This window comes from Dreissena polymorpha, chromosome 1 (genome assembly GCF_020536995.1).
Source record: "Dreissena polymorpha isolate Duluth1 chromosome 1, UMN_Dpol_1.0, whole genome shotgun sequence".
NCBI classification, from domain to species: Eukaryota; Metazoa; Mollusca; class Bivalvia; order Myida; family Dreissenidae; genus Dreissena; species Dreissena polymorpha.
The window spans coordinates 46,461,551-46,487,230 of NC_068355.1; the positions used below are offsets into that span (position 1 = coordinate 46,461,551).

At 33.9% G+C, this 25,680-nt stretch overlaps 2 protein-coding genes across 3 annotated transcripts in view; both read left to right on the plus strand.

Annotated features, from left to right (window-relative positions):
- LOC127865083 (conserved oligomeric Golgi complex subunit 5-like) overlaps positions 1 to 11,991 on the plus strand; it is a 35,550-nt gene extending 23,559 nt beyond the window's left edge. The window contains exons 15-21 of the mRNA XM_052404976.1: positions 583 to 645; positions 4,582 to 4,685; positions 6,917 to 7,045; positions 7,473 to 7,658; positions 8,609 to 8,735; positions 9,125 to 9,204; positions 11,290 to 11,991. Of these exons, the coding sequence (XP_052260936.1) occupies positions 583 to 645; positions 4,582 to 4,685; positions 6,917 to 7,045; positions 7,473 to 7,658; positions 8,609 to 8,735; positions 9,125 to 9,204; positions 11,290 to 11,404 (804 nt within the window). The 3' untranslated portion in view covers positions 11,405 to 11,991. The remainder of the gene's footprint in view (positions 1 to 582; positions 646 to 4,581; positions 4,686 to 6,916; positions 7,046 to 7,472; positions 7,659 to 8,608; positions 8,736 to 9,124; positions 9,205 to 11,289) is intronic.
- A 1,579-nt stretch (positions 11,992 to 13,570) lies between these two features.
- On the plus strand, positions 13,571 to 24,989 carry LOC127865105 (deoxynucleoside kinase-like). 2 transcript variants are annotated; one of them, XM_052405009.1, is made up of 11 exons: positions 13,571 to 13,665; positions 16,723 to 16,769; positions 17,430 to 17,488; positions 17,875 to 17,952; positions 18,422 to 18,475; positions 18,616 to 18,705; positions 20,046 to 20,119; positions 20,872 to 20,954; positions 21,464 to 21,543; positions 22,828 to 22,914; positions 24,534 to 24,989. In XM_052405009.1, exons 2-11 carry the CDS (start codon positions 16,742 to 16,744, stop codon positions 24,729 to 24,731), a joined length of 831 nt encoding a protein of 276 aa, XP_052260969.1. In that variant the 5' UTR covers positions 13,571 to 13,665; positions 16,723 to 16,741; the 3' UTR covers positions 24,732 to 24,989. The 2 variants fall into 2 exon arrangements, with proteins under 2 accessions (XP_052260969.1, XP_052260970.1); XM_052405010.1 differs by having other exon boundaries at positions 22,828 to 22,948; positions 24,534 to 24,665.
- Positions 24,990 to 25,680: the final 691 nt, after the last annotated feature.

The following is a 25,680-nucleotide window of genomic DNA, read 5'->3' on the forward strand; positions in this document are numbered from 1 at the left end:
TTAAGTTACTTCCATTGACATGAATGATACAGGCTTGTGCTGCACCCATTAATGTGATTTTTTGTATGCCCCCGGATTGAAAGATCGGGGGTATATATTGTTTTGGGCCTGTCTGTCATTGTATGTGTCCATGTGTGTGTCCCAAAACTTTAACCTTCTTCATAACTTTTGCAATATGCATGTGTATCTCATGGAGCTGCACATATTGAGTTGTAAAAGGTCAAGGTCATCCTTTGGGGTCAAAGGTAAAAAAAAGCAAAGCGGCGCATAAGGGGGCATTGTGTTTCTGACAAACACATCTCTTATTAATTATTTGTTTACAAACTCTTATAGCATGATATTTTGATGTGAAACAGAGGCTTCAATTGTGATATAAATGTTAATGGTGAGGGTTAATGAGTGAACCGCAAGAACTGTTTACAAAAAAATGGATATGGCATTCAAATAAATTTATGCTTTAAACAAAGTGGAATATAAATATGCATGCATGCATTTAAAAAAAGAAAAATTGGCCTTTTTGTATTAAAAGTGCCTGCCATCTTTCCCCAGTAAGTGAAAATCCCCTGCTTATACTACTTTCAGGTGATGGATGGGCTGGACCATTATCCCCAAGAAGGCAAGGAGTCAATTGCAGAGTCTCTGAATGTACGTAAGTGGGGGGGATGGGGGACCAAGTGAGCTGAATTCTGGGAAAACTGGGCTGACTGCATGTGGGTTTAGTGTTGTCCCAGATAAGCATGTGCAGCCCACACACGCTAATCAGGGACCAGGGCTTTCCACAGGTTATTAAATGATCCCTTGCCGGGGCGCTTGAATTTCGAAATCTTGAGTCCCCGGGGCACTTGACATTTTCCGATCAGTGTATTTTTCAGTCAAAGAAAGTGGAGATTGTAAAAAAAAAATCAAGGTTTGAACTTTCTCTATCAGTGTATCAATATTCCCTGTTTTAAAAGAGCACTCGGTACCTACTTTCACAAGTAATCGCCATAAACACCACATTGGGTAATGAATAATCCACTGATAAGAGAATAGCATGAAGTGCATATCGATTATTCTAGCCACATTACAAAGTCATTTAAATGCTGACAAGGATGTATCAGGTAACTTTCCAGTCATCAAACTGTGATGTTCATCGTCCAATCGGTTACGCAAATGCTTCTGAGGGCGGGGTTAACTTTCGACCATTATTTTTTATTGACGTCGGGTACGAAGTAAGAGTTTATCACAGCTTGATTAGCAAGAAGTTGTATCATTTACGTAATATAAAACCGGTAACTAGTACAGTACAGTACATTAAAGACGGGCATCATCATCACACCTTTTTACTGTAAACAAATGTTACGTATGACTCATAATTAATATGAGAAATTAATTGCAAGTGGTGAACAATTAATTAATTAGCGAGTAAGTTGTGCAAATAACTCCCGGTAACACTTATGCGATAGCAATTTAATTCCAGTACATGTATATTTCATCATGTCCATTTATAGAACTGATTCACCTCGTTTTTTATCCCCCGCCATAGGTGGAGGGATATTGTTTTGGCGTTGTCCATCCGTCTTTCCGTCCGTCCGTCCGGCACTTTTGTGTCCGGAGCCATATCTTGGAAGTGCTTTGGCAGTTTTCAATGAAACTTGGTATGAGTATATATATATATGGATAAGAGGATGATGCACGCCTAATGGCATTGTACACCATCTGTTAATAACAGAGTTATGGCCCTTTGTATCTTGGAAAAATGCTTTTTTGTGTCCGGAGCCATATCTTGGAAGTGCTTTGGCGGATTTCATTGAAACTTGGTATGAGTATATATATGGATAAGAGGATGATGCACGCCAAATGGCATTGTACACCATTGGATAATAAAGGAGTGATGGCCCTTTGTATCTTGAAAAAATGCTTTTTTGAGTGTCAAATATAACACTTTTGTGTCCAGAAGCATATTGGCGGGGGATATCAATTCGACGAATTTGCTTGTTCTGACATGTATTCAACACATAATGCTATTTAACAAATTTTCGTTGAATTAATTATGCACAGTTGTAAATGTTTCGTCCGATAATCGATACTTAGAAGACTGATGATGGCAACCGACCGTAATCCTCGTGGACAACGTGATTTTCATGCATAATTTCGTCAAAACATTTATTCGACCCGTAAAGTGTTTAAACAAATTATCGTTGAATTCATAGCGTAATTGTTAATATTTGTTGAAATCTCAAATGGGAATAATTAAATTTGTAATCCGAAACCCATTCCCGTAAGTCGATGTTAACGCGTTTTTAATCCGAAACACACTTCCTAATGTAAATGTTACAGCAACGTTAAAATATTCTTGCTTCAAATTGCAGTGCAAATTTAATTTGTGTGTCGAATCTTTTTCTCAGTTAAAAAGAGCATGAGCGTGCGTGTATTGAGCGTTTTAACAAGCACACAGCACTTCAGGGGATTGACGCATGTTCAGAGGCAATATTTCATCAAATCTATAGTCAGTTAAAATTTATTTGATACTATAGAAAAATGGCAAGGTTTGTGTTAAAGAAATAATTGAGAGCTTTTATTGTAAATATTTACCAGAAAGTGATTTATAAAAACGGAATAAACGGGATTATCGGGTAATAAATAGAAACTTGAAAAGTAGTAAGTATACAGTAATAGAGTCGTGTTGAAACGGATGCTATTGGGGAATCTTTGAGTCGGGATTTTACTATCTGTGCGGAAAAGTTTTAAGACAATTAAACAATATAAAAATTATATATATTTTTAAATGACTGGGGGATTTGCTTGAAAAGTCATAGCGCACCAAATGATGTCTTTGACGCTGTTTTTCTTAGAGTTATAACGCACCACAGAACATGAATTGACACGTTAAATTTTTAAAAAAATCAACGTCGGGAGGGGACACCCCTCCCGAACCACCCCTATAAGCTCCGGGGGCTTTGTTTAGAAGAGACTCTTTAAACAAATAATTCCCTTTAAAGTGGAACGTGTTTTCTCTTATAAGCCTAAGCAGACTGCTCCGGCTAATCTGGGACAATATGAACATGCATTCAGCCCAGTTTTGCCATTGGGGGATCACACATCGGATAAACTAAATGACTTGTGATGCTAAGATTGGGTTATAAAGAGTGCATACATTTGTTGTATCAGTTATAATATGGCCTTGTTTAGTGTTCCTCAATGCATTGAGACATTTAAAAGCATGAAGACATGAAGTATATGGAATGTTAAACATTGGAGTCTGAATTATAATGTCCTATTAACATTTTAATCCACTTACCATGTATGTTACCATTTCTTGGGTTCCAAAATATTTGTATTTCCCTATCAATGATATTACGATTGTGAATGCACTCAGGACTTCCAACAGTTCCTACTCAAACTTGTTTAACAGTTGACATCTCCAACTAGCCTGTATAGGGCAATAAATACAATATGTTTGTGTCCCCTTCCCAACTCACAGACATAAGCAACAACTGGATTGTGTTTGTTCGGTTCGCAGGTGGAATTGTTTTTTTTAAGTTTTCGGAGGGGACATAGTAATTGGTCCTGTCCGTCTGTCCGGCCGGCCGAAACTTTGTCCAGAGCATAACTCCAAATCTACTAAAGGGATTTACTTGAAACTTGAAATATAAACAGATGGCAACTAGGAGAAGTGCAGTGACTAAAAACCATAACTCTATCTACCTTAGTTTTTGAATTATCTTCCCTTTTATATAACTTTTAAGTAATTTTTTGTCCGGAGCATAACTCTAAATCTACTATAGGGATTTACTTGAAACTTGAAATATAAACAGATGGCAACTAGGAGAAGTGCTGTGACCAAGAACCATAACTCTATCTACCTTAATTTTTAAATTACCGGGGGTATCTCCCCTTTTATAAAATTTTTAAGTAAATTTTTGTCCGGAGCATAACTCTAAATCAACTGAGGGATTTACTTGTAACTTATAATATAAACAGATGGCAAGTAGGAGAAGTGCAGTGACTAAGAACCATAACTCTATCTACCTTAGTGTTTGAATTATCTCCCTTTATTTAATTTCAAAGTAAATTTTTGTCCGGAGCATAATGAATTATCTCCCTTTATTTGTTTTTACAAATATTATTCTACTCTCTAAAACAAATGTTATCATACAAGCAAACACATTTCGGCGGGGATTTGGCACTACTGTGACAAGCTCATGTTCAATTAATTTAAGAAATGGTAACAAAATGCCATGTCACCAAATCTATGATATCATGGTTCTTAGCACATTTTGATCACACAGTCAAGAAATAGGAAAAAAACAGTGTTATCAAGATGCCAGACCATGCCAGTTGCATGTCCACAATAGGAAGGATTAAAGGCTTTTTTTGTCCAAAGGAAACTTTCCATTGAAGTTTTAATATAAATTTCCCTACCTTCATACCTAGCCCTTTTTTGCATTGGTTGGAACGGGAAAACATACAATGTTTTTTTTTACCAAGCCTCTGGCTGTTAAGCAAGTGGTAAAAATGATCTTGTGTCTGTTTTTAACACTCTATTTGAGTGGCTCTGTGTTGTTTTATTTCTGACTGCCATTGCCATCTCTCTTGAAGGCAATAGTGCTGCTGATGATGAGTGCAGTCCACCTGCTGATGTCATCCATCTGTGATGCTCTTGAGGCCATCATTCTCACCATGCACCAGGAGGACTTCTCGGGGTAAATACTCATAGAATCTATTTAGTGTCAGCATAATTTGTTTCTGTATTTGCAACCTTGTATGTTTTAAGGCCCCCAACAAGCGGCATATAGTTTTCGCACTGTCTGTCGGGCGGTCAGTTTGTCTGTCTGTCCGTCTGTCACACTTTTTTGTGTCTGCTCTCTAATTCAAGAAGTTCTCGTCCAATCTTCACCAAACTTGATCAGAAGTTCTATCTAGAGAGTCTGGTATTGACATTACCAGATATCTGTGATCTAGTATCATAAACTCTGAAATTACACATAACAATACACCAGTATCCACCTGCTTAAATGTGCCACGTGTCATGAAAAAGACTACCATAGAAACAAGTACAATGTATCCACCACTTTGCTTTAGTAAGTATAAGAAAAAAAAATCTACAGTTGACAAGAAGATATGTGCATTCCTGTTATTTGCATGCAAAGAATTGGCAGTAAAAACTGCAGCAGATGACATATGTAACAAACAACAAAATTTGAATATTGAACACCTTTTATGCAGCAAACTAATATATATATATATATATATATATATATACAGTCCAACCTGCCCTCGCGACCGCCTGTTAATAGCGACCAACACTCAATAACGACCACACCGATTTCCTCCCGAACGATTTCGCTATATATTGAACCTGCGAATAAAGCCCACCTGCGAACAAAGACCAAAGACCGCCCTTTTACATTCCCAAAAGTCCATTTTGATAGCTAACAACGACCACTGCAATCATAAAAATCAACGATTTTGCAACTTTCAAAAAACAAAATGGCCGCCATGACGCTGTGTAGTCACGTGATACACATCGTACCAGTGGACTCGTCGGTCGCTATGGAAATATTGGCAAGTGACAGTTTATTGCACTCGATAGCAGTTGTTTGTTTATTTAACACGCATTGCTAATTGGTAGTCGCCTGCTTCTTTTATGCATTTGACAGTTTGTCAAAAGTGTACAAATATTGCCTTTGTATTAAAGTGACTCGCGATGAATGTACTAATTGCTGAAAATATCAAAGACAAGTTTGGGGCTTTCAACAACTCATTAAGGAAATTAACGGTTTTATATCAATAACGATGCCTGAAATACAAACATTTTGTTAGCCATTCCCTTTTTACATTTCTCTTGATAAGACGTGCATAGATTATAGACAAGTAATCAGTTTAATTTAACCATCATGGCTTCCAAGCGTAAAGTCTTGATGTTGGAAAAACGCGTTGCGGTCATTAGTTTGTTAGCTAAAGGACACAGTTGTAGACGAGTGGCTGGTGATCATGGTGTAGGCAAAACTCAAATCCAGAACATTCTGAATTACATGTTCATATACATGTATGTCAATAATTATTAATAAATGTATATGATTAATGAAATAAATAATAAAAACATAAGGAAATGGAAATAATAAAAACAAAACTGTGTTTTCAATCCTTTATTTATTATACATGCATAAGTATTCAAACATTTAAACAAAAGAGCACATACATAGATAAGGTACCTGTTAAAATACTACTAGCATATTTTGCAGTTTCATAGTTTCATTTGCATAAGTTTCAATCGACCCTGGGAATAAAGACCACCTGTGAACAAAGACCACAACGACCAAATCCCTTGAGTGGTCTTTATAGACAGGTTAGACTGTATATATATATATATATATATATATATAATGAAAAAAAACATTTACACAGTTATGCTTTTATGTAGTGACAAAGTTACAGTTGGGGACATCTGTGTCGTGTGGACACATTTCTTGTTTATTTCCCTGCTTACATTGGATAAAGTTGGACAAAAACTGTGACTGTATGAAATAGATATTTTACATGAAAACCAAGAAGTTCACAGCTTGTACCAAAGTTAGAGTAAATACTTAATTTCTTTAATTGATTCTGTTTCACTATACAACAAAACATTTTACAGATATTTGAAAGTATGTTTCCCTACAATGATTACCAGGGTTTGCACAGGGAATGAAAAGTCCTTGAATTGTATACTGCATCCTTAAAAAGTCCTTGGATTTGTAGTTGTTGGTTAATATTGCATATGATTTATTCCTATATTTAAAATTGGATTATGATATATCTGTGATCTTGTTTGTGGAATGACCATCTTTTTGCATAAATAAAAACTCAATTTAAATACATGTTCCTGTATTTATGTGAAGAAAGTCCTTGAACAAAGTGTGTGGACGATGTTCTGTCTGACCTCTGCTTACAGGCCTGCACCCTCCAGGCAGGAGACGGAGGCCCCATGCTCTCTGTACATGCGAGAGCTGCAGTACTTTGTATCACGCTGTCAGTCGGACTACCTCTCACAGTTCATCTGTGAGCAGTTTATAATAGACTGGTAAGGGTGCCAGAAACACTGCACTGTTTTCTACAGCATTACATATTATTAAGAAAATATGTGTGTTTCTGTGTGTATGTGTGTGTGTGTGGGGGGGGGGGTCATCTGCTTCTTTGATGTAAATGCATGTTTTTTGAAATAGATAGTTCAATAAAAAAGTGCAAAGTTATGCTTTATTTTCGAATACATGTATGTTCTTTTATTAGCCAGTTATAAATTTTGTGCTGCCAATAGCTGTTTTGACCATGGGCAGATAAATTTTGTGTGGACAATAGCTATTTTGGCCATGGGCAATGTTAACATAGCATCTAGCAAAAAATGATCCTTTCTTTGTTTAGACATTTTAAATCTTTAAAATATATTGATACATCCATTAGTTATCCCTAGTAAATAAAAACCCTCAGAGAGTCTAATTTTAACATTCCAGTCTCCAGTCAATCTGTTGCCGTTGCATCGATCTGTTCGTCCGGCATGCATGTCTGGTGCGCCCGCTGGGGGATGGTGGGAAGTTACGCCTGGCTGCAGACTTTGCTCAGATGGAGCTGGCTATATCACCGTTCTGTAAGCGTGCCTCTGACCTTGGCAAGCCGTACAGATTGCTTAGAGCTTTCAGGTTAGCCCTCTGTTGTTCTGTCAGACAGAAATGGTTATTTCCCTGCATTAAGCAGGCTATCCTTGAGCAAAGTGAAAAAATGTTTCCAAAATAATAGTTGTTGGGAATTAAACAGCATTATTCAAGTACTGTACAAAATATAGCGTGTCTTTAGTGGTATCGGCCCTCTTAATGAATTCATACGAACTTTGGAAGTGAACAAATACAAACACACATGTGTTATATGTCAATATATAGTTAAATGTGTATTCTTAGACATAATAACGAAAACTGCATTTAAATCGGCCATGTTTTGACAAAATACTGGTTAGACTTAATGCCCTTTAGTAATCTGTTTCATCTACACCTTGTCTCATTGTATCGTCACTTCTGATTGGTTGTTAAGATTTGTTACTATGTGCACGTCCTTGTTCTAAAAATAATATCTTAATGGAACACTGAAACTCTTGCTCATTTTGTTTTCAAAATACTTTTACACTTTATCAAAAAATAAGCGGCATATAACACATTTGATAAAGCTACTATTAATCCATTAACACATTACTTACTTGTGAGTAACGTAATTTAAAATTCATAGCATCACCCTGGAACAAACATGACCTTCTTTGCAATGAATACCGGAAATCATGAGTATGATCGTCGTTATAGTCATGGATAACCATCGAATACATTACAGCTCCTAAAAATTAAAAAAACCATTAATTTCCAGCACTTCATAAAGGTTTTTTGTTAAGGGGACGATACTATGTGGAGGGCCGATACGATGAAAGTAAGGGATATAATAGTTGAACTTAATAGAGTCAAACAATTGGTACATTGTCAGTTATGTACATTGTCTGTTATGCGGTATTTTAATTTTCAAGATATAATATAACAATACATAATCATCTCCCAAAAGATGACTGTTGACTATTCATTTCCAGACAGTAACCTGTTTGCTTGTCTTTCAGGCCACTGCTATTCCAGAATGTTGATCACATCAGTGACAGTCCAGCCCTAGGGGAGATCATCCCTCACAGCACTCTGCTTCACTTCCTGTTTGCCAGGGCCCCACCAGAGATCAAGTCTCCACATGTTGTATGTGGCTTTGGTTGCAATTGTTTTGTCTTCCTTTTCATTTCACCTTTTGTTTTGGCGTTTGCTTTGAGAATAAGGAGCACTGGCTTATATTCATTTGCATTGATTTGTCATGCTTTTGCATCACTATTTTAAACAAAAAAATAATGTTTTCATCATATTTGAGATAACTGATTGTTTATTCAAGTATTTTTTCAATTGTTGACAAGCACCAGCACTATATTTTTTCACATTTTGATGATCAAATTTTTTTATAAATGTTTGTGATACATATTTTGGATTTTAATCTTCATTCCTTTTCATTTTATGGTCTTTAAGCAGTCTTTTCATCAGATTCAAACTTAAATCGAGCATGCTTTAAATGATCATTTAATGTGGTGTGATTTCAGACAGCCGACTGGTCCTTGAGTCGATACTCTCAGTGGCTGGATGATCATACGTCAGAAAAGGACAGGCTGACACTCATCAAGTGGGTCTTCACCATATGCTGATATGGTCACAATTGTGAACCATTTCGAATGTTGTCTTTATACAAACATACACTCAATAATATAAAGTTATCAGGAGGCAGATCATTTATCAAAATTGATGTGAATTCATCAGCATAACTGAGTCTTATTATACAAATTATTTACTGCTCAAATCAGCCTCTTTTTTTAAATAATCTAGAAGTCATTATGTGCTAATTTATTAACAAGTTTTTAGCTCACCTGTCACGAAGTGACATGGTGAGCTTATGTGACTGTATGATGTCCGGCGTCCGTTGTGTGTGCGTGCGTCCGTCCGTCAACAATTTGTTTGTGTAGACAGTAGAGGTCACAGTTTTCATCCAATCTTTATGAAATTTGGTCAGAATGTTTATCTTGATAAAATCTGGGTTGGGATTGTATTTGGGTCATCTGGGGTCAAAAAATAGGTCACTAGGTCAAAAACTAGGTCACAAAATAGGTCAAATAATAGAAAAACCTTGCTTAGAAAATAGATGTCGCAGTTTTCATCCAATCTTTATGAAATGTGGTCAGAATGTTTATCTTGATGAAATCTGGGTTGGGATTGTATTTGGGTCATCTAGGGTCAAAAACTAGGTCACTAGGTCAAATAATTGAAAAATCATCAACAATTTGTTTGTGTAGACAGTAGAGGTCACAGTTTTCATCCAATGCTAATGAAATTTGGTCAGAATGTTTATCTTGATAAAATCTGGGTTGAGATGGTATTTGGGTCATCTGGGGTCAAAAACTAGGTCACTAGGTCAAAAACTAGGTCAAATGATAGAAAAACCTTGTGTAGACAATAGAGTTTGCAGTTTTCATCCAATCTTTGAAATTTGGTCAGAATGTTTATCTTGATGAAATCTGGTTTGGGATTGTATTTGGGTCAATGACCCGAAAACTAGGTCACTAGGTCAAATAATAGAAAAACCGTTAACAATTTGTTGTTGTAGACAGTAGAGGTCACAGTAGAGGTCACAGTTTTTATCAAATCTTTATGAAATTTGGTCAGAATGTTTATCTTGATAAAATCTGTGTTGGGATTGTATTTGGGTCATCTGAGGTCAAAAACTAGGTAACTAGGTCAAAAACTAGGTCACTAGGTGAAATAATAGAAAATCCTTGTATAGACAATAGAGGTTGCAGTTTTCATCCAATCTTTATGAAATTTGGTCGGAATGTTTATCTTGATGAAATCTGGATTGGGATTGTATTTGGGTCATCTTGGGTCAAAAACTAGGTCACTAGGTCAAATAATAGACAAACCTTGTGTAGACAATAGAGGTCACAGTTTTCATCCAATCTTTATGAAATTTGGTCAGAATGTTTGTCTTGATGAAATCTGGGTTGGGATTGTATTTGTGTCACCTGGGGTCAAAACTAGGTCAATAGGTCAAATATTAGAAAAACCTTGTGTAAACAAGAGAGGTCACAGTTTTCATCCAATCTTTATGAAATTTGGTCAAAATGTTTATCTTGATGAAAACTGGGTTGGGATTGTATTTGGTTAGTCAGGTGAGCGATTCGGGGCCATCATGGCCCTCTTGTTTTAATTATACATACCATTATCTTTAAAGTGGGATGTATGCTTATTGAAGGTATTTGAAGTATGATACCCAATTGAATTCATTGATCTCACTTAAAACGAATCTCAATAGAATCAATTTGTACAATGTTTTTTATGTCCCCCACCATTATAGTGGGGGACATATTGTTTTTGCCCTGTCCATTGGTTTGATTGTTTGTTTATGTGTTTGTTTGTTTGCCCCAACTTTAACATTTGCAATAACTTTTGCAATATTGAAGGTAGCAACTTGATATATGGCATGCATGTGTATCTAATGGAACTGCACATTTTGAGTGGTGAAAGGTCAAGGTCATACTTCAAGGTCAAATATATAGCTTCAAAGCGGCGCAAAATGAGACATAGTGTTTCTGATAAACACATATCTTGTTTTTTTTACAATAATAGTCTTTTGAGAGTAATAAAATTGGATGCATCTAATCAATTCACAATTCCATTTAGAACTTAAATATATGAAACAACACCTGGTATGTTTCAGGGGTAGTCTGGAAGCATATGTACAGCAGGTGAAGTCTCGACAAGGGAAGGAGTTTGCCTCCATATACCCAGTGATGTTAAAGATCCTACAGAGTGGTCTTCAGACTGTGAGCTGAAATGTGATCAAAACAGTGTCGTTGACATGCTAGAAATTGTGAACCAGTCTGTGATTTCACTTTATATTTCTAATGATCTGAAATTTGGTGATGAGGTTATGTAACCCCTCCAAAAGCATGAGTATCAATGAATGTGTTAGAATCACATGTTAGTTACCGGTACTTATGAGCTGAAGATTTTTATGGCTTTGATTGCCGTGTGAAGGTACATAACTCTCATATTGCCTGTAAGTAAGCATACCTTGTTGTTTATGCTTCAAAGTTGAACGTTATATATCGTTATTATTCTAAATATTCTTTATCAAATGTGCTATCAAAGCTGTTCATTAAGATTGATATTACAGATTTTGGTGTTACCGTGTTTACTGAAACTGCAACATACCATAGTACTAAAAGAAGACACTCAATGTAAATGAAAGTATTGTCCTACTTTAAATATACATGTATTCATTGTAAATGTATGACGAAATACTTGCATTTGATGCACTTTGTAACCGCGGTCCTTGTTTATTTTTGGGGATTTTATTAACATACATGTACAACATTGTTGTATTTGAAACATTCATTGATAAATGGTGAAAAATGCATGCTGCTGTGTTATTGTTTATGTTTAACAAGGCAAATCATACGATGAAACATATATATACATGTATACCCAATGTCCACATATCAAGCACTTACGTTGTAGATTGTATTTAGTTTCAGTGCAGTTTAGTATACCAGGAGGTTCTTGGAGGTACACTCTTATTAACTGCAGACATATATTGTTTGATTTCTCTACAAAATGACAGTGATTGCATAAAAAATTAGATGCAATACTGTTCATGGTATGCATCATTTCAGCAATACAATTAAGTCTCGTTTTGAAAATTCCTACAATAATAAATTGTCTTCATCTTGACTGGTTCTTTATATCTCAATTCCACGTCGTCTCAAAATAAAAAAAAACACATTTTTGTTGAATTTTTTATCACAGAACATTTATTCGAATTACATTAAATTAGACTTTGATAAAAAGTCATATTTTATGAAGTGTTTTTTTTGTTTTAAATCTGAATGATATGTTGGAGTAACAAAATCTGGCTTCTAAGCCATTGGGAGTGCACATGAAGTTAGTAAGGCTTGAATGGTCATTGTTGGCTCAGGTACTACTTAAATAAACTTAAATGTACCCCCCGTGTACGAAAATATACTAACACGTACAAGGCCAATTTAGACTGTTACCGAGTTTTATTTCCACCAAATAAACGATGTTTTAAACGCGTAAAGGAATACAAAACTAAATTCTCTTGAACAAAACCTGCCTCAACATGCTTGTTATGCCCCCGAAGGAGGTCATTTAGTGATCGCACTGTCCGTCTTTCCGTCACACTTTGTGTTTAGGTTTCGAAAATTGCTGATATCTTCTATGTCGCTTCAGGTGTAACATTCATATTTGGTATGCATGTGTATATGGACAGGGCTTTTCCATACGCATACAAATTTTGACCCCTTTGACCTTGAACTTAGGGTCCGCGTTTAGGTTTTAAAAAATGTTCATAACTTCTATCAAAGCGTTTATTCTGGGCATATGTCATCCTATGGAGACAGCTCTTGTTTGAGTAGGTGTTTCGATAATATAGAGGCCATTTACAGAATATTAACATAATTCATTTGAAAAAAAAGCCGACTACAACAAAATTAGCGTTAGAATTCCCGGGTTTGTTTCAGTATATTTTCCTACCAAAGGTACATTTAAGTATCTTAAGTGTACCCTGGGTACATTCAAGTAGTACCCAAGCAGACTGTGACCAATCGAGCGTTAGTAAGAGCAGGGTAATCTTCCACTTTTACCAATATTGCAGCCTTAACATACTCTGTACATTTTAAACTCACAGTGCTTTCACTAATTAAATTCCAGTCAAGAATGGTTTGTAGAAAGAAAGAGTTTTGAAATCTATCCCTGTTGGTGTGCATTGGTTCTTAAAAGCCTAAGGTATGTGAGTTTTCTGCTGATTGGAGTAAAACTGTAACAAATTTTAAAGGAAAACAGAGATATTTGATAATGTGTTTATTCGTGAGCAGACCCTGACCATTATGGCCATGGTAATGTATAAGCCTACTTTTTTCGATGTCACAATAGTCGTTCCATGCTCTCACATTATGTAATGAATAAGTACGGTCGTGCATTCTTGGCAAGTCGATAACGATTGGTTCAAAACAAAGATGGCGGCGCCCATGTCAGCATTATTACAAATGCTGTTAATTTTATGATTGCCAAGGTTTGTTCAGTATATCGTTTTGCTAGACGATCAACGTGCATTTTGTTATCATTAGACGGATTAATCATCATATTTTAATAACGACGAGTTAACGTTCAATGTCGACTTATTACAGTCATTGTGTAATACTAATGGCTGTAGTCTTATTCGGATGTTTTTTTCGGACAGGATCTGAAGCAGTCATCTTTGAATAATGTCAAATTAATGTTACTAAAATATTTGAAAAACGGCGCACATGAAATAAAAACACCAGTCCAACATGCAATGAACATGAGCAAACTGGGTTTTAATTAATGATTGCATATATACATGAAATGAGCAAATCATACCAGCTTCATTTTAATCATTTTTTTCCAGAATCTATATGGCGAATATTTGGCCATGCTCAAATGTGGAAAGCCTGCATTTATGAACAGAAACAAAAAAGATTGTTATGGTGTCTTGTGTTATCAGCTTGCAGTTGTTCCTGTAATGGGAATCAATAAAGGCAAATTTGCTGCCTATATTTAATTGTCCGGCTATATAATAGATTTGTGTGATTGATTCTGGGACCATGCCAGCAAAAGTGTTAATATAGTACATTTGACATCTGTCGCTGTAATACATGCCTTAATTTTATTAGAACTAAATGGGACAGTTAAAAAAAACAAAAAACATTTATGTAACATTGTGCTAAAATAAAAATAAATGTGCTATGTACATGTGTATTATTGGACATAACAACGAAAACTGCATTTAAATCAGCAATGTTTTGACAAAATACTGGCTAGACTTACATGTAGCTCCCTGTAGTAATCTGTTTCATGTTCAATTGTCTAATAGCATCGGCCCATCTGATTGGTTTCTAAGATTTTTTACTATGCGTATGTTGTTGCCCTAAAAAAGTAACTTAATGGAAAAACGAAACTCTTGCTCATGTTCTAAAAATATTTTTACATTTTATTAAAAAATAAGCGGCATATAAAACATTTGATAAAGCTACTATTATTCCATAAACAAACTAATATAATTGTGTGCTATGTAATTAAAAATCCTAGCATTACCCTGAAATAAACATTACCTACTTTCCAACAAACACCGAAAATCATGAGAATGATCGTCGTTATAGTCCTGGATAACCATCAAATAAATTACAACCTCAAAAAAATAAAAAAACGTTAACTTAACAGCTTTTTTAAGGTTTTTCGTTTTACAGTACACTCCACGCGTTTTCCCCCAAAAACGCGCTCCCTCTGCGGTTTTTTTCTGCTAGCGAGTGTTCACCCGACGTTGGGAGAGCGAGGTAAACGCGATAAAACGCTCGGCGTTACACCGCGTTGGCTAATTCCCGCAGCATGTATTACTTTAGCCTAGTCGGTAAATGCAGACAATATCCGTTCTTATCAGTGACCGCTGCGGAACGCCGCATTAGCAGTGTGCTACTGGGCATGCCAAAAAATAAAAAACATTGTTATAATAAATTGTTTAAATACTGTAGTACATGTATAAAAAAGATAATTGTATAGAAAATTAATACGTATAAAAATTATGTTTTTTAATTCACAGGTACGTCTACAATATGAGTGAATATAAGACATTTGACCAATTAATATTTAAATCATAACACATATAAGACAAGAATAAATGTTCCATAAAATTTGCGAATAATAATTAGTAATCCGAAACACACTACGATTTTTAATGTTAACACAACGTTTACAAATGCTTCCAATTACAGTCATCATGTATATTTCCCGACAAAAGCGCGCGAAAATTATGCTGCAATGTACAAGGTATACTCCTGCAAAGCGTGCGTGTGTTGATTTTTTTAATACAAAAAGCGCAGAGAACATTGAATTGTGTTGATTTCGGTTAAAAGTTTCTTTGGTATTTTTTAACAAAATTATATCGCGAATAAGTTGATATTTCCTTCAAAATAATTTCAAATCATACACGCCGAATCTTTATCGTTTCGGTATTTTAGTAAAGTAATTATTTTGACAGTAATTGTACTGTAAACTGATTAAAGAAGACATCTGGGCGGAACTGGATTTTAAGTGTTTGACGTTATGAAAACACACAAAGCTTGTCTACTGACCTATTGTGTAGACTGCTGTCTGCGGTGTTTTGACAAAAGGGATTAACATGTGTGAATGTCACTCTGCCGATTTGGTCCATAATTACTGGTAAACATTGTTTTGAATGTCGACGCAACAAGAATACAACTGTGAATATTAAATAGCAATCAATGGAATAACCTAACTTCAAAGAGAAAATAAATGCATTAGCGAGCAGAGAATTGACTTTGTTCCGACAATTAAAACCATTCTTATGCATTGGTTGAACTTGTTTACTTGAGTAAGTTATGCATTTAGACAGGAAGCGGCTTTTCTTTGATTACGTCAAACTGTCAATTCACACAGATTTGCGAGATTTTGAGGGTCCTTGGTCATTTGTTTACATGTTCAGTATAGAAAATCACCTGCTAACATGAAAACTTTGGATTAAATTATCAAAATAAAAACAATGTTGCAAACTGTGTTTATATTAATTGGTAAGTATTAGTTAAAAGACGACGTTTTGTTTGTCGTAAATCAACGAGTTTTCAATAGAACAACAACTACTTCTACAACCACGTCGGGATCGATCTATCTTGGATGTTTGTTTTTTTAATTGTAAATATTATACTACATGTACACGTATGTACTTGTAATAAATGTAATTTTATTTGAAAATCAGGAAGTCAAACAAAATTAAATTGATCGTTATCTCGTAAAACGCGGAGTTTCCCCCGCGTTGCCAATGCCGAGGGCCGCGGCGTCGGCTTATCGGTTTTGCAGATCGTTAACTGCCTCGTTCAAAATCATGCAAACGCCGCGTCTGGCGGGATTTTCTTAATCTCCCTCCAGGTCAATCACCGCAGAGTATGGAGGAAAATTGGGGAAAACGTGTGGAGTGTACTGTAGGAATGATACTATGATGAGGACCGATACTATATGAGAGTAAGGGATATCTAAAAAACTGTAAAATTATAAAAATTTAGAAATATTATTAATGTCTGTTTTGTTTATGTTGCAGAATGGATCAACATTGAAGAATGAGAGCATTTAGCAAACTTATTCAAGGTTTGACTCCTTTTTATTTTTTCAGTGTATTGTAATGTATGGAAAAATAATTTTATTGAAATAAAAGCAATAAATCCGTGTACAATAATTATTGTGATTAACTCTTCTTTTTACATTGAAATAAAAGCAATAAATCAATGTACAATAATTTTATTGTGATAAACTCTTCTGTTTCTGCTTTAAAAAATAAATGCAACTTTACAGTTTTGCTAACTTCTGCCTTAAATGATATAAAACAAAAAAGTAAAAACATATAACATTCTACTTCAGAAACTGTTTTAAATGCTGTTGGGCGAATCCATTGATTCTATCGGTACACATGGTTATTTAGCCAATAACAGGAATGAACATGTAATGGTCCATTGCCCTCAGGCCTGCATCTGCCAGGTTTTATGCCCTTAATCCGGTTGTTAAAAAAATGATAGAAGTGTCACAAGATAAGCGAAAACAGGGCCGAAGTCTGTTGAATATGGCTGTAAAATATACTGTCAGAAATTTAGAGACATTAATTATAGATGAAAACCTGTATGTCCGAAAATTAAGAGTGTGTCCGAAACTTAGAGTAATTTCGGTAAGCTATTCAGTAAAACAGTATATTAGTACTATTTGCATTTTTTCTATACAACTTGCCTTTGTTCTATGTAAACACTCTTGTTCCAGAATGTACATGTCAACGGTGGAATTTTGCTGTTGTCAGAAGTTACTCAAAGAAAATAAATGTGAGTATGTGTAGATACCATAAACTTACTTAAAGAAATAATGTTTAAACTGCTAATTTTAAGATATTTTATGAATAATCACTAAATGCTGTCGTTTTGATTGCAACACTTAAAAAATAATTTAAATGTTGTCGTTAGTTTTATAAGTAAATGCCATGCCCTTAACATACAAAAGTGACATAATCAGAGAGTTTTATTCAAATTTAGCAGTAATGCTCATTGTATTGTATCCTTTCCAAATATTTGCAGTTAATTAATTATGTTGTTGTTTTAAGAACATTAGAGAACTGATTCAGATTTTGCCAGTTATAACTTTATTTCTGTCCCTGTTCTGTATGAATTTCAAAACAATCATTTACTTGGTTAACAAAAAGTTTCTTATTCAGGTGGCTGTAGAAGGCAACATTGGCAGTGGAAAGACAACTTTCCTGAAACATTTCCATGAGCTGAGTCCATTAGTCGAGGTAAAGAACATGATTTTTGTATCAGTATTCACTCAACGCAATTTCCTGCTTAATATCTTTTTGCTAACCTGAGCTCTGTAGGGTGACCTCTTTTGGTCACCATGTTGTGTCCATTGTCATCATCGTTTGTCATCTTCAGCATCTTACTTAAATTCTATCTCTGACAAGCTTGCAACTTTTTAAATTTGGGATGAATGTTCCATCAGTTGTTTCATGGAAAAACAGATAATTTTCATATAAAAAATATGGTTGACATGGGGCATAGACTTTATTCCATATTTTATACCTGTATATTAGATTTAGTTTTGAAAATGTTTTTGTTGTCAGAATGAACTTCCTTAAAACTGGCAAAATACAGAAATCATCCATGGTGTAAGGAAGATTAATCCAAGGTATTAAATATATTCAGTTTATTTAGTGCAGACTTTGGCATTTTTTATCGATTTGTTGATTATTTTTCTGTTTGTAGGTTACAGAAGAACCAGTCAATTGCTGGAGAAACTTTGGTGGAACAAACCCATTGGTGAGCTTTCTGAACGTAACAATAAATTAGTATGCATTCCATACAAACATAGCTGATTAAAGATGACGGCAGTTACATTTTGCAGTGTGCTCTGTGTATATGCACATTTACTGATAACTTGTTTCTGCTATATACTGCAGGCCATTCTTTATGAGAACCCCAAGCGCTGGTCATTCACATTCCAGTCCCTTGTACTTCTAACCCTTCTGAAGGGACATTCACAGCCTCAGGTAATGTACAGAGAATGCAAGTGTTATAAATTTATTTTCTTGAATTAACCAGATTCTACTCTTACTTTGAACAATCTCCAAGAACATTGTCTACATGTACTGGTTAACAAGTATTTGTTGGACAGCAGTATTTAGCGGCCTTTCTATTCATTTCGTGTTGTGTAACCCTTAAACACACTTTGCTTCGTCAGTTTTTTACAGACGCTTGTTTTCTTTAAGTTGACAGTAGAAATTCATTTAAATGTTATTGTTTAAAAATTGCAATGTTTACAAATTTTGTCGCTGTGAAATGTGACCTCCGCACAGGGGATATTAATAACATGAACAAACGAAGTCTCTTAATAAGGACCGCATGTGCTCTTGAGATTTGTGTTCCTTTGCTACAATCATGCAAAAGATCTAAATTGTTTTTATTGCAGTGTCATATTTAAAAAAAAACTGATGTGGTCAACACACACTGATTATTATAATTATTATTTTTTAACGTATAATAAACATATACCTTGAATAGCTAGTTAACATGTTAATTAAAGGGAAACACTTCAAATTCACCATTATAACTTCACTGTTGGATAGCTATGGAAAACACACTTTAACTATATTTGTACACATAGAAAAAGACATAGTGCTTCCTTAAATGAATACATTTATGTCATTTTAACGTTTCGTTTAAAAAAGTATTATTTTAACTTTAATTTGTTTCCATTTACACCATCAATGTCTGGAAAATATGGCTGTACAGTGTAAAATCACCTCCCTTTACTAACCCTTAATGAGGGCCTCGTTCATACGCACGTGCACATTAAACAACATTTGTGTTTACATTCACTTGTAGAACACAAACCTAGGATGAATAGGTTAATTGTTCATTACCTTTTTCTTATTATTAACCAGGGACTTATACAAACAAATTTGTTTGTATAGATCCCTGTATTAACAAAGTAATCATAGAAAAACCCTCTATTTCCTCATACAAATACTCGCTAACCAGTATCTTCTAAATTAAACATTGATATCCAGCTGTCTGAATGGCTAAATGCATTGGCAATAAACTAGATATGATTATTAGAGAAAAATGTAAAAAAACAAGTATAATGTTTTTCAAATTTTTTAGAGTTTGTTGTGAAAATGCATTTAGTAGCATTCTATCCTTTTTACACTTTATTCTCAAGTTAAACATTTCTGAGATACATGTAATTCATGGAAAAATTGCTCTGTGAAGAAAGCCCTTAAGCTTTTCATAAGTAAGGAATGTACAATTTTGTTATTTTGATATAAGTTTCTACAAAATGATTTTTTTTAATTAAATGTCTCTGCATGCAGTGATGAACTGATTTCAGAGGAAGCCTATTCGTGTCATGGAACGATCTCTGTACAGTGCCAAGTATTGCTTCATACAGAATCTCAAAGACAGGTAAAAGATGATTTTAAAATATTATTCCAGTTACCTCGTATTAACTGTTCTTGCCTATGGATCCAAAGGAAATCATGTTCAAACATGTTCTAAAATGATATATTTCTTCTATCTGACAATAGGGGATTAATCTTGCAAAATATATAAATAGTTATGAAGACACCTCAATAGTTCCACGTCACAATTTGCATGCAAAATTTTACCAAAATCACTATAAAAAACTTATCATTTTTTATGCTTTTTTTCATTAGTTATGGGTCGGGTTTTTCTTATGTTTGTCCTTTGCAAAAGTAGCCAGGGAATCAATAAGAAAACAGTTCAATGACTTGCCTACCATTAAAAAATGTATACTCCTACTAATAACCATTTTGAGCAGTGTGTATATATGGTATAACTTTGTAAATGGTCTTTGTTTTAAATTTCCAGACTTCATTAGAAGAGTATTTAAATTTCAAAGTTGCATTGATCAGCTTTTGAATGGTAAATTTTAATGACAACAACCTTTTCACACTCTTTTCTCCCATGTTACATAATGTAGCAATATCATACTAAAATATCATAGGTTTAGTGCATTTTCTAGAAACAAAAATGTGTTAAGTTTACTCTGTTTATTTAGAAGTGAGGTAAATAAGGTAATACAAACTGACATAATTATACTTTTCATTGTATATTGTTTACTTTACAAATACAGAGTATGTATTTTATGTTTATCCTTTGTACAATAAACCTTACAATGTGTACTGTACATACAGGGGTGTGTTGTCAGACATGGAATATGCAGTATTGTCAGAGTGCTTCACACATGTTGTACAGTGCTGCCACCTTGACCTTGTTGGTATGTAACCTGGGCATGGTATTTATTTGTCCTTTCCTTACTTAGCAATCTGGTCTCAAAGCATGCCAAAAGTTATCTTGAACAGCTGTTTGAATTCTGTTTCTTTTAGTTGACTTTGGCAATACAAGTAGATGATCATCTAAAATGTACTAGATCTAAAGTCTTTGGTATGTCCAGTACTAGGGATGGGGTAGGGGTTTTGCCTCCACTGATTTATATCCCCCAAAAGAGACCTGGATAGGTAGTTTGGTGGGGACATAGAATGTATTGCATCTGACACATATAATACCATTATATTGCGAAACACAATCAGAAAATATTAAACATGAAGTTAATAAATATTGAATTACATCTGATAATTGTAAACATTTTTTCTCAATGTTAAGTCATTAAGGATTCAAGCCTGTAGCTTATATGCTTGTATATGTTTGATATAGTTGGTTAATTGCTTATGTTATATAGTATAATACCAGTTTGTAATCTTAATTGTGGCGATGTTTTATTTCCAGTTTATTTGCGGACTTCACCAGAGAAATGTTTCGACAGAATACAAGCTCGTAATAGACCAGAAGAACGTTTAGTTACTATGGTAACAGATATTATATTCAACACTTCTTCAGGATTAATTTTTTAAAAATGCGGTTGATTGTGTACACGCAAAAATGTAGCAATGAACACTGGATTATGTAAATTTGTAATAAGACATCAAGTTTGGAATGGACATCATTTTGGCAATTTTCTTAAACAAAACTGTTTATTACATGTTTTGTACGTACTTTTGTTATATTCTGTCTATACTTTGAGTCCATGACTTTTTGATAAACAGTGATAGTATTTTTTGGGAAATGGTAACTGTATTTTTAAACTAAGTGTCTATTTTAGAAATAATTTGTCAAATTTAATAAATAAATTAGATAAAACTGAGTGTAATGCATTGTTGAAAAAACAACAGTTTATTCCTACGTAATAGTGTGTTCAATTATACCTAGTGACAACAGTTTATTCCTACATAATAGTGTGTTCAGTTATACCTAGTGACAATAATATGACAATTTATTCCTACATAATAGTGTGTTAAACCTAGTGACAATAATATGACAGTTTATTCCTACATAATAGTGTGTTCAATTATACCTAGTGACAATAATATGACAGTTTATTCCTACATAATAGTGTGTTCAATTATATCTAGTGACAATAATATGACAGTTTATTCCTACATAATAGTGTGTTCAATTTTACCTAGTGACAATATCAATGTGCCCTACATAATAGTGTGTTCAATTATACCTAGTAACAATAATATGACAGTTTATTCCTACATAATAGTGTGTTCAATTATACCTAGTGACAATAATATGACAGTTTATTCCTACATAATAGTGTGTTCAATTATACCTAGTGACAATAATATGACAGTTTATTTCTACATAATAGTGTGTTCAATTATACATAGTGTCAATAATATGACAGTTTATTCCTACATAATAGTGTGTTCAATTATACCTAGTGACAATAATATCAATGTGCCCTACATAATAGTGTGTTCAATTATACCTAGTGACAATAATATGACAGTTTATTCCTACATAATAGTGTGTTCAATTATACCTAGTGACAATAATATGAATGTGCCAGTTTCTATTGTGATGTGATATATACAAGTATGTGAACTTAGGCATGCAATCAACTACAGATGTCTGGTTAACATTCATACACTCAAGATTTTTGTATTTTTCAGTATATCTTTGCTGAAATATTTCTACATTTTATGCAAGCTTGTTCAAAGTCACTGGAATATCTAAGGTTCACAATCGTGGTCTTTTTATAAGATTTTGTTGACGAAATGATTTAGATGATTGATTGTTTTCAGGACTATCTACAGCAGCTGCATAATTTACATGAAGCCTGGCTTGTAGAGTCTGACAAAGGAAGTTCCATGGTTAGACCACTCGTCTTGGTGAGATTGCCTCCTTGGCTTGAGACTTTATGAAGTAATCAATAGAGCATTAAATCAAACATTAAATTTTTTAATAATTCGAGCAAGAACTGTTTTATTAAAATATACAATTTGAATGTTTTATCATCTTAAATTACATTTAACACAATAATAATTATTTAAAATGGCAGTATATTAACTTAAATTACCACAATTGCAAATAAAATAATTAAAATAGCTTAAAATATTTTTTACTCTCTAAATGAAACAAATATTGTTATTATATACAGATGTACATATTTATATGTTTCAATCAGCTGCTGTCTTTCATACCACATGACTGTCCAATATTCTTATTTATCATACCACCCCATCGATATCTGCCTGATATAAGTTGCCTGATATATTTTTTCATATCATGGTCAACAGGAAGTTTTTTTATCAGTCAATGATAGGAGGTAGGTCATATTACTCGGAATCAACTATAAAGTAATCATTTTTAGTAAAACCGAATCAGATTCAAAGAAGCAAACAATTTGATACCAAGATGTAATATATTTTAAACACAAAATGCAACACAAACAGCAAATATTTTAAATTTTTTAAATATTAAGCGCACATGCTCATGACTCATTTTTAACACATCAAACGACAAAAGTCATATACTTTATCGCTAAAACTGCAGTTTTTTAGTGATTTTTTCATTATTTTTTTTAATTCAGGGACATAGAGGTATGATAAACATAAAAACAGGTTACTGCCTGATCTTTTTGTAATATATCAGGCTCGGCACAAATAAAATAACGGCTCGCAAGCCTCGCCATTAAATTATGCTAAGCCTTGCCTGATATATTACAAAAAGATCAGGCAGTAACCTGTTATTCTTTATGTATCAGACACATTTGCTTTCAATATATTCAATATTGGACAGTCTGAGTTTATACTATCATTTCCATGTTATTAAAATCTGTCATGTTGCTTAAGATGGGTTGAAACTAGCAATATGTCAAACTTACAGAGGGGGAAATTTGATAGACCTGTATGGCATAATAATGCAAAAATATTTTTTCTCTGAAACCACTAGGCCATGAGGTTTAATATTTCACATATTACATTTCAAGGTAGTCCTTAGGATTAAAAAAAAAATCAACATGCTCATAGAGTCAAAACTTTAAACAGCTCATTGGTTCAAGGATTAATTATAGACTTATATTTTATCTGTAAACATCACAATGACCTATTTGGTACGAGACATTGTATAGTATTCCTGTTCACATTGTTATAAAACCATGCATGTGTTCAAACTGGCCACATACAAGGGATAACATTTCCTAATGGTATAAACTTGCTACAGACCATCTCACTAGTTTGCCAAGCTCCAGTTATCAATACAAAGGCTTAACTGCGTGAAGGCTCCCCAAATAATAGAATCGCTTTCCTTAATTTCTGCATTCTGCAAAATGCATGCATAAGAAATGTCATGATGGAATGGTCCATTTTCTTTAGTAAATGCTTATATCTGCGAGATTGTCCATATTTGAATTCTTACAAAAAAGGATGCAGAGTTTTGAATGAAACTTGATTCTTTGTCTGAAATGACAGAATATGTGCAAAAGCAGCTGAATTATAACTATTTTCAGGTTGTGGATGGCAACAGAAGCTTAACTGACATGAGTGCAGGCTTTTCCCGTGTGGCTTCTGCAATGGTCAGTCTTTTACAGGACAAGAATACTGTGGGGCAAGCACCTGCTCCTGTTGATTCGAGGAAGTCAGTAGTGAAACAGGTGTTGGACAATAGTACTGAATTGAGAGAAATCAAAACGAACACATCCACATAGGCTTGATTTAGGCGATAGTTACACCAAATCAAAAATCTGAAATCCAATGGTTGCTTTAAAGGCATTTAATGGGTATTTTTGTGTTCATGGTAATTTATAATAAAGTGTTGTTATTTTTGTTACTAGTAGGTCCTTTTGCATTAGGTGGTTGTTTTTATTGGCATTAAAAGACATTCTGTGTTCATGCTTATATGTATTCAAGCTATATTCAATTATATGGGAAACATATGTATATTCAGTGATTTAAAGTATATATATATATATCAAAACTGTATTGTCTTGGCATAAGCAAACTCTATAAAAAATATTTTGTTTTAAGATGAATGGAAACCTTTCAGGCAACTTAATACAAGTGTATAAATGACTGGAAAAATCTAGCTTTTTTTTTTTAAATACATTGGCTTACAGTCTTTATAGTATAGAAAATGTTGTTTTGTTGAAAAATGATTTAGTCATTTATATTTTGTTTTGTCAATAACTACATTTTGATTTATAACAAATCCTGTGGTAAAATATTGTAAAGCTTTACATTACAATAAACAAATACTGAAATTGTAATGTGTTTTTTCTTCACTTGTAAATTCCTGGGTAACTACATTTTATGAATGTTGTATACACACACATTTTGTTATGTACTGGCTTTCATACTACCTCTGTTCCATTGTACAATTTATTAAAAAAATATTTATCCTTTATGTGCTGTTTATTTCTTAAGGAGTTCAGGCCATCAATATTATTCAAGACTTTAATAATACCTATTTTTCAGCCTAGCTGGATGTTCCTAAAGTTTATCAATATTGATTTATGTATAAAGGCATGTCACAAGTTTTCTTTTTGGGGTAGATTATTTTGAAATGGGTACTATAATTGGAACTATTTTTACCACATTTTTTTTCAGAATTAATGTTATTTTTTTATGCGGTGCTAAAATGTAGTTAAAAGAGAAATG